Genomic DNA, 18475 nt, shown 5'->3' with positions numbered 1-18475 from the left:
ATGAAACCCAGCATTTCTACTTTGCTCTAATAGATTATTTACAGCATATTATATACGACCAGCATTTTTTTTTACTAGAACTGCATTCAAAGGGTTAACACAGGCTTTAGAAGCTTCCCTGACAGCAAAGCTGGCCTCTTCCGAACTTTACATAATGTTATCTTGTGTTTAATTGTATCAAGTGAGAAATGTAAACAAAGCCTTCTCTCACACTGCCAGGTCCCCTGAACAAAGTCAGACAAGCATAAATGCTTTCTGATGCTTTCTGATTAAGTTAGAGGATGAATAAAGCAGTTATAAATGAAATGCAAAGTCAGCTCTCAGAGTAAAATAAGTGTACTTTAGAAATGTATAATTTCTAAATGAATAATAATACTTATGCACAAAAGCAAATATGCTAACCGTATGGCATATAAAAAGTAGGAAAACATGTTTTTATTTAATATTATGTCAGTGTTTTATACCACCTTAACCACTTGCCGACCGCCCCCAGCCGATGGGCGGCGGCAAAGACTGGGCCCAAACGACCGCAATACGCCCATCGGCGGGGGCGGCTGCGGGAGTGGCTATGCGGCGATCGCGTCATTCGTGACGCGATCAGCCGCCGGGCACTGGCTCCGCCCACCGCTCGTAGTAACCCGCCGGCCGTTCGGAAGCGCCGGCGGGTTACTAGCACCCGGATCGCTGCATGTACATAGTATAATAGGCTTTGTAATGTATACAAAGCCTATTATACTGGCTGCCTCCTGCCCTGGTGGTCCCAGTGTCCGAGGGACCACCAGGGCAGGCTGCAGCCACCCTAGTCTGCACCAAAGCACACTGATTTCCCCCCCCCTGCCCCCTGATCGCCCACAGCACCCCTCAGACCCCCCCCTGCCCACCCCCCAGACCACTGTTTGCACCCAGTCACCCCCCTAATCACCCATCAATCACTCCCTGTCACTATCTGTCAACGCTATTTTTTTTTTATCTCCCCCCTGCCCACTGCCCCCTCCTGATCACCCCCCACCCCTCAGATTCTCCCCAGACCCCCCCCCCCCGTGTACTGTATGCATCTATCCCCCCTGATCACCTGTCAATCACCTGTCAATCACCTGTCAATCACCCGTCAATCACCCCCTGTCATTGCTACCCATCAATCAGCCCCTAACCTGCCCCTTGCGGGCAATCTGATCACCCACCCACACCAATAGATCGCCCGCAGATCCGACATCAGATCACCTCCCAAGTGCAGTGTTTACATCTCTTCTCTCCTCTAAACACCCACTAATTACCCATCAATCACCCCCTATCACCACCTGTCACTGTTACCCATCAGATTAGACCCTAATCTGCCCCTTGCGGGCACCCAATCACCCGCCCACACGCTCAGATTTCCCTCAGACCCCCCTTTATCAATTCGCCAGTGCAATATTTACATCTGTTATTCCCTGTAATAACCCACTGATCACCTGTCAATCACCTATCAATCACCCCCTGTCACTGCCACCCATCAATCACCCCCTGTCACTGCCACCCATCAATCAGCCCCTAACCTGCCCCTTGCGGGCAATCTGATCACCCACCCACACCAATAGATCGCCCGCAGATCCGACATCAGATCACCTCCCAAATGCATCGTTTACATCTATTCTCTCCTCTAAACACCCACTAATTACCCATCAATCACCCCCTATCACCACCTGTCACTTACCCATCAGATTAGACCCTAATCTGCCCCTTGCGGGCACCCAATCACCCGCCCACACGCTCAGATTGCCCTCAGACCCCCCTTTATCAATTCGCCAGTGCAATATTTACATCTGTTATTCCCTGTAATAACCCAATGATCACCTGTCAATCACCTGTCAATCACCCCCTGTCACTGCCACCCATCAATCACCCCCTGTCACTGCCACCCATCAATCAGCCCCTAACCTGCCTCTTGCGGGCAATCTGATCACCCACCCACACCAATAGATCGCCCGCAGATCCGACATCAGATCACCTCCCAAATCCATCGTTTACATCTCTTCTCTCCTCTAAACACCCACTAATTACCCATCAATCACCCCCTATCACCACCTGTCACGGTTACCCATCAGATTAGACCCTAATCTGCCCCTTGCGGGCACCCAATCACCCGCCCACACCTCAGAACGTCCTCAGACCCCAGCCCTGATCACCTCGCTAGTGCATTGCTTGCATCTATTTTCCCCCTCTAATCACACCTTGAGACACCCATCAATCACCTCCTGTCACCCCCTAGCACACCTACCCATCAGATCAGGCCCTAATTTGCCCCGTGTGGGCTCCTGATCACTCGGCCAATCCCTCAGATCCCCCTCAGACCCCCTTCCGATCACCTTCCCAGTGCATTGATTTCATCTATTTTTCCCTCTAACCGCCCCCTGAGACACCCATCAATCACCTCCTGTCACCCCCCTAGCACTCCTATCCATCAGATCAGGCCCAAAACATCCTGTCATCTAAGAGGCCACCCTGCTTATGACCGGTTCCACAAAATTTGCCCCCTCATAGACCACCTGTCATCAAAATTTGCAGATGCTTATACCCCTGATCAGTCATTTTGAGAAATTTGGTTTCCAGACTACTCACAGTTTTGATCTATTAACCCTTCGCACACTCACATGCAAATGTTCAAACAATTGCATTCACAGATTCACTCATCCAGGCACAACTGTTATCCCTACAGCTAAATTAAAAGCCAGGGTTTTAATTTAGCTGTAGGGATAACAGTTGTGCCTGGATGAGTGAATCTGTGAATGCAATTGTTTGAACATTTGCATGTGAGTGTGCGAAGGGTTAATAGATTTTTGCTGTTTTCTAGCCACACCCCCTTCAGCACCTCCCTTTCCCTAATAATTTATTTAATGTCCTAACTAGAGGCGATGTGCCTGGATATATGTATGTTTATTCTTATCATTGACCCCTGTGGCTAGGGTCCAATTCGGTGCACTCCCCCTTCCCCTGTATGTTTGTCAGCATGCAGACAGCTTATGCTGGTGTATGCGCATTGTGCACATGGACACATAACATTAGCTCCCTTGTGCGATTGGTAAGATGCACTGTCTTTCCCAGGAGAGGAAGTTAGGATGTGTGCTCCTAATCCATTGATAGGTTTGATGCAATGAATGTGTTTGCATGTCTGCACTATGCATGTTACAGGGCCAGAGTTAGGACACCTATGTTTACCTGGGTACTTCTGCGCAGTATAGGTGATTAAGCATAAGAATGCATTCTTCTGTGAACTAAAACCCTGGCTTTTAATTTAGCTGTAGGGATAACAGTTGTGCCTGGATGAGTGAATCTGTGAATGCAATTGTTTGAACATTTGCATGTGAGTGTGCGAAGGGTTAATAGATTTTTGCTGTTTTCTAGCCACACCCCCTTCAGCACCTCCCTTTCCCTAATAATTTATTTAATGTCCTAACTAGAGGCGATGTGCCTGGATATATGTATGTTTATTCTTATCATTGACCCCTGTGGCTAGGGTCCAATTCGGTGCACTCCCCCTTCCCCTGTATGTTTGTCAGCATGCAGACAGCTTATGCTGGTGTATGCGCATGGTGCACATGGACACATAATGTTAGCTCCCTTGTGCGATTGGTAAGATGCACTGTCTTTCCCAGGAGAGGAAGTTAGGATGTGTGCTCCTAATCCATTGATCGGTTTGATGCAATGAATGTGTTTGCATGTCTGCACTATGCATGTTACAGGGCCAGAGTTAGGACACCTATGTTTACCTGGGTACTTCTGCGCAGTATAGGTGATTAAGCATAAGAATGCATTCTTCTGTGAACTAAAACCCTGGCTTTTAATTTAGCTGTAGGGATAACAGTTGTGCCTGGATGAGTGAATCTGTGAATGCAATTGTTTGAACATTTGCATGTGAGTGTGCGAAGGGTTAATAGATTTTTGCTGTTTTCTAGCCACACCCCCTTCAGCACCTCCCTTTCCCTAATAATTTATTTAATGTCCTAACTAGAGGCGATGTGCCTGGATATATGTATGTTTATACTCACAGTTTTGGGCCCGTAAAATGCCAGGGCAGTATAGGAACCCCACAAGTGACCCCATTTTAGAAAGAAGACACCCCAAGGTATTCTGTTAGGTGTATGATGAGTTCATAGAAGATTTTATTTTTTGTCACAAGTTAGCGGAAATTGATATGTATTGTTTTTTTTTTCACAAAGTGTCATTTTCCGCTAACTTGTGACAAAAAAAAAATCTTCTATGAACTCACCATACTCCTAACAGAATACCTTGGGGTGTCTTCTTTCTAAAATGGGGTCACTTGTGGGGTTCCTATACTGCCCTGGCATTTTAGAAGCCCTAAACCGTGAGCAGTAGTCTAGAATCCAAATGCCTCAAAATGACCTGTGAATAGGACGTTAGGCCCCTTAGCGCACCTAGGTTGCAAAAAAGTGTCACACATGTGGTATCGCCGTACTCAAAAGAAGTAGTATATTGTGTTTTGGGGTGTATTTTTACACATACCCATGCTGGGTGGGAGAAATATCTCTGTAAAAGGACAATTGTGTGTAAAAAAAATCAAACAATTGTCATTTACAGAGATATTTCTCCCACCCAGCATGGGTATGTGTAAAAATACACCCCAAAACACATTATACTACTTCTCCTGAGTACGGCGGTACCACATGTGTGGCACTTTTTTGCACCCTAAGTGCGCTAAGAGGCCCAAAGTCCAATGAGTACCTTTAGGATTTCACAGGTCATTTTGCGACATTTGGTTTCAAGACTACTCCTCACGATTTAGGGCCCCTAAAATGCCAGGGCAGTATAGGAATCCCACAAATGACCCCATTTTAGAAAGAAGACACCCCAAGGTATTCCGTTAGGAGTATGGTGAGTTCATAGAAGATTTTATTTTTTGTCACAAGTTAGCGGAAAATGACACTTTGTGAAAAAAACAATTAAAATCAATTTCCGCTAACTTGTGACAAAAAAAAAAATCTTCTATGAACTCACCATCCTCCTAACGGAATACCTTGGGGTGTCTTCTTTCTAAAATGGGGTAATTTGTGGGGTTCCTATACTGTCCTGGCATTTTAGGGGCCCTAAAGCGTGAGGAGTAGTCTTGAAACGAAATTTCTCAAAATGACCTGTGAAATCCTAAAGGTACTCATTGAACTTTGGGCCCCTTAGCGCAGTTAGGGTGCAAAAAAGTGCCACACATGTGGTATCGCCGTACTCAGGAGAAGTAGTATAATGTGTTTTGGGGTGTATTTTTCCACATACCCATGCTGAGTGGGAGAAATATCTCTATAAATAGACAATTGTGTGTAAAAAAAATAAAACAATTGTCATTTACAGAGATATTTCTCCCACCCAGCATGGGTATGTGTAAAAATACACCCCAAAACACATTATACTACTTCTCCTGAGTACGGCAATACCACATGTGTGGCACTTTTTTGCAGCCTAACTGCGCTAAGGGGCCAAAAGTCCAATGAGCATCTTTAGGCTTTACAGGGGTGCTTACAATTAGGCACCCTCCAAAATGCCAGGACAGTGAACACACCCCACAAATGACCCCATTTTGGAAAGTAGACACTTCAAGGTATTCAGAGAGGAGCATAGTGAGTCTGTGGCAGATTTCATTTTTTTTTTTGTCGCAAGTTAGAAGAAATGGAAACTTTTTTTTTTTCTTTTTTTTGTCAGAAAGTGTCATTTTCCGCTAACTTGTGACAAAAAATAAAATCTTCTATGAACTCACCATGCCTCTCACTGAATACTTTGGGATGTCTTCTTTCCAAAATGGGGTCATTTGGGGGGTATTTGTACTATCCTGGAATTTTAGCCCCTCATGAAACCTGACAGGTGCGCAGAAAAGTCAGAGATGCTTGAAAATGGGAAAATTCACTTTTGGCACCATAGTTTGTAAACGCTATAACTTTTACCCAATCCAATAAATATACACTGAATGGTTTTTTTTTATCAAAGACATGTAGCAGAATAACTTTCGCGCTCAAATGTATAGGAAATTTTACTTTATTTGAAAAATGTCAGCACAGCAAGTTAAAAAAGTCATTTTTTTGCCAAAATTCATGTCTTTTTTGATGAATATAATAAAAACTAAAACTCGCAGCAGCAATCAAATAGCAGCAAAAGAAAGCTGTATTAGTGACAAGAAAAGGAGGTAAAATTCATTTAGGTGGTAGGTTGTATGACCGAGCAATAAACCGTGAAAGCTGCAGTGGTCTGAATGGAGAAAAAGGCTCTGGTCCTTAAGGGGCGAAAAGACTGTGGTCCTCAAGTGGTTAAGCACACTAAGGGGTTGATGCACAAAAATGCGGTAATATTGCCATGCACAGACAGCGCATGGCAATGTTACCATTACTACTGACAACGTGTACCGCGAATTATGCTATTAGTGTACTCCTAACGCGAGCTTCTTAGTAGCGCACATTTCCATAGCAATGCTTGTGCTGCTCGAGTTCAGAGGGTTGCTCTAATAGCGTAACTAGTAGTACATGCTTCAGGTAGTAATGGTAATATTGCTGTGCACTGTCTGCGCATGACAATATTACCACATTTTTGTGCATCAACTGCATTGTACGCTACATAAATGCTTCCATTTTCGGTCTCATCTTTCCCTATATACTTGGTTAAAAAGTGATGCATCCAATAAGGAATCTTGGGATGGACACCAGCAGTAGAGACTTCTAGCAGAAGAACTAAGGCTGCAGTCAGTGTATTGGGCAGTGAATCATTCCAATGAAATTCCCAATTGGTGGTGAAATAGACATGAATGCCAAATCTGCATACACACGTATGATGACTCTTCTATCCGATCCTTTGATGCAAGCACGTTCCTGTGGGTTCCTGTTCTTTTCACTTTACATCTGTCAGGTGTTTGCATCTACGCACACCACAACATACACATTTACCAGCACAACTGATCAATCAATATCTTATAAACAGTTGTTTATCAATTGTTTTATATCATTCTACATAAGAGATTCAATTTCTATTCTCAGACAATCCAATCATTTCATTGGGTGGATCAGAAGTGAATATTGGCTTGTGTTTACGGGGCCTAATGCTAGGTATATTCCATTCAATTCAGATTGATGGGTCAAACGAATGATTTTCAACATGCCTGAACTGCTCCTGATCTACAGCAGGATCAATTTGCAGATCACTTTTGCACAAAATCGATCCCGTTATTGATTGGGAGCAGACTGGAAAAGCCGGAAATTATCGATTCAACCATCAATCTGACAGGAAATTGTTGTATACCTAGCATAAGATATTCTATTGCTTTCAATAATATAATTGCACAGTAATGTGAGGTTCCCACACTAGTTACAAAAAAACGGACATATTCAGGTAACCTTAGTTAGTTTTACGATCCTTGGACACTTGTCTGTTTGAACCGTTTAGGTAAGGGCAGTGCAAATTTGGAACATGCACAATAATTTTCTGATCACCAGTGAAGCAGATGCAGATGTAGTCAATGGAAGCCTATAAGAACGGATAGTGTCCATTCTCACAAGGCTTGTCGCCACATATGTTTCTGCTCTACTCACCTGTTTTCTGTGTCTTCAGTCCTCTTACGGCCGTTGCTGCCACTGACTCTTGGCTACACTGCACAGGGACAAGTGCTGATATTTAAATCAGAGTCCCGGCAGAAGCATTAGGATCCCATTGGATTTCAAAAGACTAATGGGAATCCTCTCTAGCAACAGGGAGGATTCTCATTGGTCCACCACTCAGTAAACTACTAATGAGCATTCTTCCTGTTGCAAACCAATGGGAGCCTGATGCCGGGACTCTGATCTATATATCCTTGTGCTTATCCTGCGCAGTGGAGATGAGGGACAGTGGCAGCAGAGATGGACCCTAATGATGACGGCGGACCAGAAGCACTATGGTGAGCAGTGTAAATATGTTGACAGACGTGGCAGTGCACAACATATCCACTAATGTCCTGTTTCCACTACACGCAGAATGGATGCAGAGAAACTGACTCCAATGAATGCCTATGGGAAAATCCGCATCAGAAAAATCACGTTTAGTGGAAACAGGCCCATAGTCATTCATTGGAGTCGGTTTACTGCATCCAATCTGCGTGTACTGGAAACAGGCCCTAAGGATACGGTGTGAACTCACCATTCTGCATCCAATGTAATAGGAACCTAGCCTAAGACAAAATTATGAAATAGATATTGCAAATAATATTCACAGAAACAGTTTGTAAAATACTGAATTGATCCTTGTCTTGAAATAAGCATTCTGTAGAGAATCCATGTTTACAATGTATTATATGTGGAACGAAAGCTATTGCCATTATCACAGGTCCCTCTTAAAATCCTGAATCACAGACTGTGTGATCATCAGCCAGCGCCTTGTTCCAGGATTATCCCTGGCTGGGCAGATCTTGTGCCTTCTCAGTATCTAAAACATCCATGGGCTATCAGTGTGCATGCCAATAACTGTTACCACATAGCGGCAGTGCTGGCACCACTGTGCAGCTTCTCTATAGCTATCACAGCAACTGATGTCTATTAGCAGTGAAGACTCCAAGAGAGCAGCTCAGCCCAGGGATACTGTAGACAAGCCGAGGTTCTCTCTGAGGCTTCTTATTACACTGAATCGTAACATGTCGCCATGCGGAACTTAAGGTATACATTATAGCCAACAGTTATGATGATAGCAGTTGCACTCGAGTGCAGGGAGAATTTTGATAGGTCTGATCAGTAACACATACTGTAGGTATGCTTCTTTAAATCTAAACATCATCATGTAGCAACAGTAACAGTGCTTCCTTTATCCAGAAGAGCAGTTGTAGCCTAAAGCATTCCATTTAACAGCAATAAGATGAAAAAAAAAACCAATGGGGTAATTTTATGAACATGAAGAAGCTACCTGGATTGACTCGATGAGAATATCTGTATGTAAAGTCCCACTCCAACTTTGAACTAGGCTGTGTTTTTTTTTTCCTCTCTGTAAGGCCTCCTGCACACTGCAAACCCGATTTGTGATTCCGATTTTCCCTGGATGCTGTCAAAAGAAAAACGCAGAAAAAACGCAGCATGCTGTACCGATTAAAAATCGCAAATCTGAATCACATGTGAAAATCGATTAAAAATCGCAAATCGGAATCACATGTAGTGTGCAAGAGGACTAAAGGATAGAAATCCAGGGCTTTGAATGACACTTTATCTGCAGACATATTGTAGCGCAATTGTGGTAATTACTTGGTGTTTATAACATTAGTGTGGCTTGGCTGAGAAAAACACATCTTAGTGCTGGGAACAGAAAACAAGTTTAACAGCTGTAGGTTTGTCTGTATGGGAGCTGTATATTGGCTCAAAAAACCTACCCTTGTATACCTGAGGCAGTTTCGATTGCAACCTTGAAATAAAATTATGGGATCCCAGGAAAGTCCTAGTTAGGATTAGGATTACGGTAATTACTGTTCTTACAGTGTTAGGCATACCGAGTTACAGTTCTGCTCATAAGTTACATACCCTGGCCTCATTCATGAAATATTGACCCTTTTGTTTGTTTGTTTTTAGAAAATATGATTGACTATTTCCAAAATGTTGTTCATTTGCTTGTTTGTTTTTTATTCATAGTTTGTGGTTGGGCAGAGCAATTTTTTATCACATTCCCTGTCAGTTTTGCAATGTGGTTAAGCGGACAAAAAATGTTAATTGCAAGTCATTTTGAGGGAGTCTATTTCTAATAGATTCATTGGAGTGATCAAATCTTTTGGAAACTGAATCTGAAAAATCTATGAGCATTTAGGCACCTGAAGTTCTAGCAAAGCCATAATTAAAATTCAGTTTTGACTAAAGGAGTAACAGTACCAGATGTCACCAGCAGGTGGTAGTGACGGAATTTTACTTCCAGAAAAGATGCATGAGGAAGTTCATCTGTAAGAGTACTATATTGTGATAATAAAATTACAGAAACAAATACTTCTGCAGATTGGTATGATATAAGCGTGGGAATATTTTGTTCTGCACATAGAATTGATTTTTGTTTTACTGTTATTCCTCCTGCTTGTAAAGTAACTTGATCTGCTTATGCTGCCGTGTAGCATGCTGACAGATATAGCTTAGGGGAATGATTGTTCTGCCATATACTGTATGTGGATAAGGGGATACTGACTACTGTGAAAAGTGTCAGTTTTGGTTGGATTTTGAAAAACATCCCCCATCATATAGTGTTTTCTTCTCAATATATAAGCTGGTACGTAGTACTAAGTCCATTTATAATGCATCCTTGTGTTCACCATATGTTGGACAGAAATGGATACTTGGCATGTTTCTGAATTATTTAAGTAGTCCTTTATCACTGCACCAGATATTTCTCTTCCACAAGTTCCACCATCTCCGCTCGACATCACCATCATCTGTTATATCTTTATATATAATAGCATTTAAGTCTTTTACACGCACTCTCACCTAATGCTTTGCATCCTTTTTCCTTTCAGAATGACTGAGGACATGAAGCTGACAGATCTGGAGCTTGGCAAAGTTGCAAACAACATACAGGAGCTGCTATACAATGCTTCTGACATTTGCCATGACCGATGTGTAAAGTTTCTGCAAGCAAGGGCCAAGGTAAATCCCATACCTCAAGCTATTCTATTCTTTGTCATTATTTTGAAAACCCATGTGAACCAAAAAACAAAAATAAATCAAGAGTTTCCATATACAGTAAAACCCCATAAATCCAGAACTCAGTTAAAGTGGATCCGAGATAAACCTTTACTCATTGCATAATTGTGTTCCTTTCATATAGTTTATAGGGCATTCCTCAAGCCAAATACTTTTCTGTTTTGCCTTAATACTCTAATTCCCTATAAACTAAACAAGCCTCGCCCACAGCTTCTCCAGAGTGCCTTGGCACTCTGAGCCTTAGTAGTAAGGGCTTATGGGAGCTCAGTCTGGGCAGGAGGAGGAGGTTACTAGCCAGTGATTTCAGAGGAGGAGAGGGGAGTGAAGTTTTCAAGGCTGAGGGCTGGAGATGTACAGCAGCTTGCCTGTGTGTAATGTGACAAACAGAACATGGTCGCTCTCAGATCACATAAATAAATAATCATAAACTGTTGAAGCTGTTTGCAGCTAGATTTGCTGTGCAAACTATCTAAACTTTAGATAAGATATATAGACAAGTTACTTGTTATAGTTATTTTTCATCTCGGATCCGCTGTAACCAAAAGTCTCAAGCAACCAGAAACAAAAATCCTGGCCTCTGTTACATTAAAGAGTAACTGTCAGGCTACAGAAGCTAATTTAAACCTCTATTCTCCTGTGTTAAACAGTTTAGAAGGAAGCCAAAAAGGCATTACTGAAGATCAAAATCTCTCTTACATTTGATGTGTGCTTATCAGCAAAGCTGTTATTACCAAGCTCTTAAGAAGACGCAAACCGCATTTCATACTGCAAAGCATTCTGGGGCTCTCCCCTCGGCTGCTAATGAGAAGTTACAGGGTCAAGTAACAATAGCATGTAACTCAGTCCAGTGCACAGCACTGATAAATCTCCCAGCAGAGTACACTGCAGGAGTCCGCTATTTTTCCTAGCCACATGGCTAATTAATATTCACTGCACACTACTGTTATTCAGTACGAGCTTTTCTGTGATCAGAAAGCAGGGAGGACATGACTACACATTTGGCTTCATAGGAGACAGACAAACATGGAACCTGCCATGAGCTGTCAGGAGCATCATTCTCTGCATATACTATATAAAAATTCTGTGAAATCCAAACGTGGACAGTGAAATGCATATGTAATGTAAGTACAGCCTATATTTAGCTACTGATATATGTGTTTATTTTCTCTGAGACCTTATACCTAACAGCTCCTCTTTAAAGAGGAACTGTAACATGAAAAGATCCCCTGGGGGGTACTCACCTCTGGTGGGGGAAGCCTCCGGATCCTAATGAGGCTTCCCACGCCGTCCTCCATCCGTCAGGGGTCTCGCTGCAGCCCTCCGTGGAGTCCGTGCAGCGGTGACGTCAATATTTACCTTCCTGGCTCCTGCGCAGGCGCTCTGACGGCTGTCGGCTCCGAACTACACGGAAATACCCGATCGCCGTCGGGTCCGCTCTACTGCGCAGGCGCAAGTGTCCTGCGCCTGCGCAGTAGAGCGGACCCGAATGAGATCGGGTATTTCTGTGTAGTTCGGAACGGAAAGCCGCCACAGCGCCCCCGCTGGAGCCAGCAAAGGTAAATATTGAACTGACAGTCGGTACAGTCGCCGGCTGTTCGGAGGGCTGCGGCGAGACCCCCGTGGAACAGAGGATGGCGTGGGAAGCCTCATTAGGATCCGGAGGCTTCCCCCACCCGAGGTGAGTACCCCCCAGGGGATCTTTTTAATGTTACATAGTCTCTTTAAGCTAAGTCTGTCCTTTGTCGTAATTTGTTTTTAATTACTGTATTTCAACATTAATAGAAAGTATACAGTGTGTGGTACAGTACATTTTTTTTAACTATGCCTATCTTTAACATTGACTCTCAAGCAACCAGAAACTACACTTATCGGGCATCAGCCGATCCCCGTTGGTGCCGTATAATGGGGGTTTTACTGTATGTGTCAATACAAATGCAAGATTTCATGACAACTCTATATGATGATATAAATGATAAAAGTGAGATTACTCATGGTTGTTTTTTTTTGTTTTTTTTTTAACGAGGAAGTTTTTTTATTGTACTTTCAATAAAAATTGCACATACATTATGCAATAAAGAAACAGTTTGTGTATACAATTAAAATATTGTACTAATTGAACTATTTATGGGCTTTACGTTATATCTTTGTTGTTATTTAAAGGCACCCTGAAGCTAGAGGTATATGGAGGCTGCCATATTTATTGCCTTGTAACCTCTTCTGGACAGCCATAGTTGAAATCTACGCCCTGATTTTGGCCACGTATTTTTGCAGCCGAGGCTGAAGATTTGCAGTGTTGCAATGATTCATAAATTACAATACTTTTGGGCCATCAATTTGCCCCCACTCTGGACTTGCCACTACTGATCGGTATCTTCTGTCCAAAGTGATTATTTTCTCCCAAAAAACGATCCAATGATCAATAGACTAGGCCACCTACTGCACTGATTTCTAACAGATTTGAGTTGTCTGCACAGTAGAGCTGACCCGTCAGGCTCTGCTATTTCTGCCTCAGCCCGATCAGGAATCTGCTACTGCGCCTGTGCAGGATCGTGGTAGGTAAATATTTACCTCAACAGTGTTCGGGGGTCTTTCAGCGCTGGATCCAGAGGCTTCCCCCTCCCGAGGTAAGTACCCCCCAGGGGCTGATTTTTTATTTTTTTACATATTTTCTTTAAAGCGGATCCGAGATGAAAAACTAACTATAACAAGTAACTTGTCTATATATATCTTATGTAAAGTTTAGGTAGTTTACACAGCAAATCTAGCTGCAAACAGTTTTAATAGAATATGATTGATTATTCCTGTGATACAATGACAGCAGCCATATTGTTTGTAAACATTACACAGAGGCAGGCTTATCTGTATCTTGAGCCATCAGCCTAATCCCCTCTCCTCCTCCCTCCTCCCCTATGCCTCTCAAATCAATGGCTAGTAACACTTCCCCCTACTCCTGCCCAGACTGAGCTCCAATGAGCCCTTGCTACTGCCTTGGCTCTCTGAAAACCTGTGGGCGTGGCTTTTTTAGTTTATAGGGAATTAGAGTATTAAAACAAAAACAAAAAAGTATTTGGCTTGAGGAATGCCCTATAAACAATAGGAAAGGAACACAATTATGCAATGTGTAAAAAGTTCACCTCGGATCCACTTTAAGCAGAAGCCAATACAATTTTATCTGTCTGGGTAAACAATCTCTGACAACTAGAGTTCTCTAATGCGTGGTACACACCATTCAACTTTCCTTCAGATAGACGGGTCGAATAGATAATTTCCAACAGGTTCAATATAATTTCCGATCGTTTGTAGCGCTTACCTCTTCCACTGACCACTGGTCACTCCCTGCACGTTACACATACCTCTTCCAGTGACCACTGGTCACCCCTGCATGTAGCACATGCCTCTACCACTGACCACTGGTCCCATCCTGCATGTAGCACATCTCTTCCACTGACCACTGGTCCCCCCGCATGTAGCACATACCTCTTCCACTGACCACTGGTCACTCCCTGCACGTTACACATACCTCTTCCACTGACCACTGGTCCCCCCGCATGTAGCACATGCCTCTTCCACTGACCACTGGTCCCCCCGCATGTAGCACATAACTCTTCCACTGACGACTGGTCCCCCCGCATGTAACACATACCTCTTCCACTGACCACTGGTCACCCCTGCATGTAGCACATGCCTCTTCCACTGACCAATGGTCCCCCCGCATGTAGCACATAACTCTTCCACTGACCACTGGTCCCCTCCTGCATGTAGCACATAACTCTTCCACTGACCACTGGTCACCCCTGCATGTAGCACATGCCTCTTCCACTGACCAATGGTCCCCCCGCATGTAGCACATAACTCTTCCACTGACCACTGGTCCCCTCCTGCATGTAGCACATACCTCTTCCACTGACCACTGGTCCCCTCCTGCATGTAGCACATACCTCTTCCACTGACCACTGGTCCCCCCGCATGTAGCACATACCTCTTCCACTAACCACTGGTCACCCCTGCATGTAGCACATGCCTCTTCCACTGACCACTGGTCCCCTCCTGCATGTAGCACATACCTCTTCCACTGACCACTGGTCCCCTCCTGCATGTAGCACATACCTCTTCCACTGACCACTGGTCACCCCTGCATGTAGCACATGCCTCTTCCACTGACCACTGGTCCCCTGCTGCATGTAACACATACCTCTTCCACTGACCACTGGTCCCCCCGCATGTAGCACATAACTCTTCCACTGACCACTGGTCCCCCCGCATGTAACGCATGCCTCTTCCACTGACCACTGGTCACCCCTGCATGTAGCACATACCTCTTCCACTGACCACTGGTCACCCCTGCATGTAGCACATGCCTCTTCCACTGACCACTGGTCCCCTGCTGCATGTAGCACATACCTCTTCCACTGACCACTGGTCCCCTGCTGCATGTAGCACATACCTCTTCCACTGACCACTGGTCACCCCTGCATGTAGCACATACCTCTTCCACTGAACACTGGTCCCCCCGCATGTAGCACATAACTCTTCCACTGACCACTGGTCCCCTCCTGCATGTAGCACATAACTCTTCCACTGACCACTGGTCACCCCTGCATGTAGCACATACCTCTTCCACTGAACACTGGTCCCCCCGCATGTAGCACATAACTCTTCCACTGACCACTGGTCCTCTCCTGCATGTAGCACATAACTCTTCCACTGACCACTGGTCCCCTCCTGCATGTAGCACATACCTCTTCCACTGACCACTGGTCACCCCTGCATGTAGCACATGCCTCTTCCACTGACCAACCAAGGTTTTCCATTTACCTCGGGTCAACCCCCACATGTAATGCATACCTTTTCCACTGACCTACGGTCGACCCCCCACATGTAGCACAAGCTTCTTCCACTGACCTCCGGTCACCCACATATCCTCTTTTCAAGGAGGCCTGGAATAAGAGATAATAAGAGAGCGCGAGAAGCTGCAGATGTTTGTAAACTAATGCCAAATGAAGTCCTGTAATATATCAATCTGGTATGAATTTGCCAGTTTGTGTGGCTGTGCACAGAGTAAGCCATTCTCAGACTTACTTGATTGGTTTGATTTGTCTCCTTTCACTAGGATGGCTTTCTGGAAAAGCTGAATTCTGCAGAATTTGTAGCCTTGTCCCGGGCAGTTGAAGTATTTGTGCAGGACACAGAGAAGATGTGTGGCAGGAGAAGTATGTCACTGCGAGGGGCTCTGCAGGGCCAAGCAAACAGATTCGTCAACCGCTTCCACGAGGAAAGAAAAACCAAACTCAGGTAATGCCTGACACTGTTCCCAGTTTATGTGACATTATTAAACTGCATGGACAGTTTCCAATTCAATTTTCTCATCTACTCCCTTTACTCTAGCACATTATATAGTTCACGTTTTTTAAAGGACCACTATTGCGAAAATCATAAAAATTAAAATGCTTGTAAACACATACAAATAAGAAGTATGTTTCTTCCAGAGTAAAATGAGCCATAAATGACATTTATCCTGTGTTGCTGTCACTTACAGTAGATAGTAGAAATCTGACAGAACCAGCAGGTTTTGGACTAGCCTATCTCCTCATGGGGGGGAAAACTCACTTCAGGTGTTATACATACCTAAATAGAGGGAAGACTGTGGTTACCATAGAGCCTTTCTGGCTCCTGGTATGTGGCGCCATTCCTGTGCTGTCCAGTTGAAGTTATACGACCTGCTAGTTCTTCAGTACTCCCCATGCAAATCTTCGCAAGTACTCGCATCACGTGAGGTTCCGTAGTGCGTATGTGTGAGCCTGGAATGAAGCAAGGCTTACGGTTTTAGTACATAGGATATTAGCAAATATAAATAGGATTTTTTCATATTTGCTTGTTCTGGATGCTGGTTCTGCTCCCCTCTCTCTCCATCCAGTGGACACTGAAATGCTGACCTCGTCTTCTGGGTCCCGATCACATGTTATGACACGTGGTTGGGACCCAGAGGATGATGTCAGTGTTGCAGCGACACTCGGTGGTGGAAGAAACTTTTCTACTATCCCTCTTCCACCAATGAGCGGCGCTGTAAATGAGAATCTTCACAGAAATAGTTCTTGCTAACTAAGTATATTTGCTATACATTACATTTACTTACATTTCCAAGCTAAAGTTTCTTACTGTTCTCAAAGCATTTCCAAAAAAAGAATAACTATATCACTTTAAAGAGACTCTGAAGTCTCTTTTTTTCCCCTGCTTTTGTCATATAATCCTGTTCAGCATGAATGCCCCAGTGAAATCGCCGCATTCCCACGGCAGATGGGTGATTTATTGCTGTGTTATAGACCAGCAAAGTTCTACAACTTTGCTGGTAGCAGATTGTGCTGCCCTGGCTCGCAGGGCTTCTCTTCCTGGAGAGGCTGAGCTTTGAGCTGTAGCTCAGCCTCTCCGCAATCAATCTCCGCAAATCTCCGCCTCCTCCCTGCCCCTCTCAGTGAAAGAAGACTGAGAGGGGCAGGGAGAGGTGGCAATCAACAGAGATTGACTGCGGAGGAGGCGGAGCTACAGCCTGAAGCTCTGCCTCATTGAGGAAGTGAAGCCCTGCTAGCCCGGAGCTCTGCAGGGCTAATCCTCTGATATAAATCACCCATCTGCCATGGGGATGCAGCGATTTCACTGAGGCATTCATGCTGAACAGGATTATATGACAAAAGCAGGGGAAAAAAGTAGACTTCAGAGTCTCTTTGAAGTACATCCGAGGTGAAAATAAACTGATGAGAAAAACCATTGTATCCATCCTCCTTCTCCTAGAAATGACTTTTTTAGATATCCCGCAGTTTTATTTTATATTTAAATCTAGTTTTTAAGTTTTTACTCTTTCATTGTCTCTCCTCAAATGCACATTCATTGAAGTATGCTAGGGCTCAAATCTATGAATTATTGACCCTTTTTATCTCTTTCCTGCTCCAGGAAGCCATTTACTGACCGGAAAGTATTTTATGGCTATAATTACTAATCAGTGAGGGTTATGCTATAGTCTGACCCAGTCCGACCTGGACAGAAACGGTCACTTGCATACCTGATTTTTTACTCTTTCAGGCAGAGAAAGAAAAAAAAGGAACATAGCATAGTTATTTGTGTGCTTGGCACTGTACATACACACATCTATCTCATAATGTCACATGTCACCTTGGATGTCCTTTAAAGTGAGTCTGAAGCGAACCTAAAAGACCCCCAAAAAACAAAACAGATACTCACCTAAGGAGAGGAAGGGCTCTGAGTCCAACCCTGTCCTCAAGGCCCACCAACAGTGCATGTTTTGTGGCAATCCACAGAGGTAGTTAATCAGCTCTGCTGTGCATGTTTGTGGTTTTCTGCAAAACGTACTGTTGGTGGGCCTTGAGGACAGGGTTGGGGAACTGACCCTTCCCGTTCCTCTCACAGTGCCGTCGTTCTACTGCAGGCTTCTTTGTTCAAATCTCCCGCCACGGGAGGCTTTAGAGGTCTTCGGGAGGTCTGGCGGCTCCATACTGCGCATGTGTGAGAGAGCGTGCACTCGGGCTCCTGAAGACTTCTGAAGCTTCCCGCAGCGGAAGAGAGGGTAGTCTCTGACCCATCATTTCGAGACTGCTAAGAGGTGAGCCAGCAGAGGAACGAGATGGTTTTATAGAACCCAGAGCCTTCCCTGTCCTTAGGTAAGTATCTGTTGTTGTTTTTGTTTTGTTTTTAGATTCGCTTCAGACTCCCTTTAACATGGTGGTCCCAAAGGAGATAAATAATCATCATTTATAAAACGGATGGAGGAGAATGTTGAGCAGCCGGTCTGATTCTAGCTGTCCTTT

The 18475-nt window shown here is 44.1% G+C and overlaps 1 protein-coding gene across 3 annotated transcripts in view; it reads left to right on the top strand.

Moving 5' to 3' along the window:
- The window catches only part of VPS54 (VPS54 subunit of GARP complex), a 128834-nt gene that overhangs the window by 75505 nt on the left and 34854 nt on the right, over window positions 1–18475 (top strand). For all 3 annotated transcript variants that reach the window (XM_068232366.1, XM_068232363.1, XM_068232365.1), the window contains 2 exons: window positions 10472–10601; window positions 15769–15950. In XM_068232366.1, the coding sequence (XP_068088467.1) occupies window positions 10472–10601; window positions 15769–15950 (312 nt within the window). The remainder of the gene's footprint in view (window positions 1–10471; window positions 10602–15768; window positions 15951–18475) is intronic.

This window comes from Hyperolius riggenbachi, chromosome 4 (assembly GCF_040937935.1).
Source record: "Hyperolius riggenbachi isolate aHypRig1 chromosome 4, aHypRig1.pri, whole genome shotgun sequence".
Lineage (NCBI taxonomy): Eukaryota > Metazoa > Chordata > Amphibia > Anura > Hyperoliidae > Hyperolius > Hyperolius riggenbachi.
The sequence above is the reverse complement of the archived record's forward strand: the minus strand, read 5'-3'. Positions and strand labels throughout refer to the sequence as shown.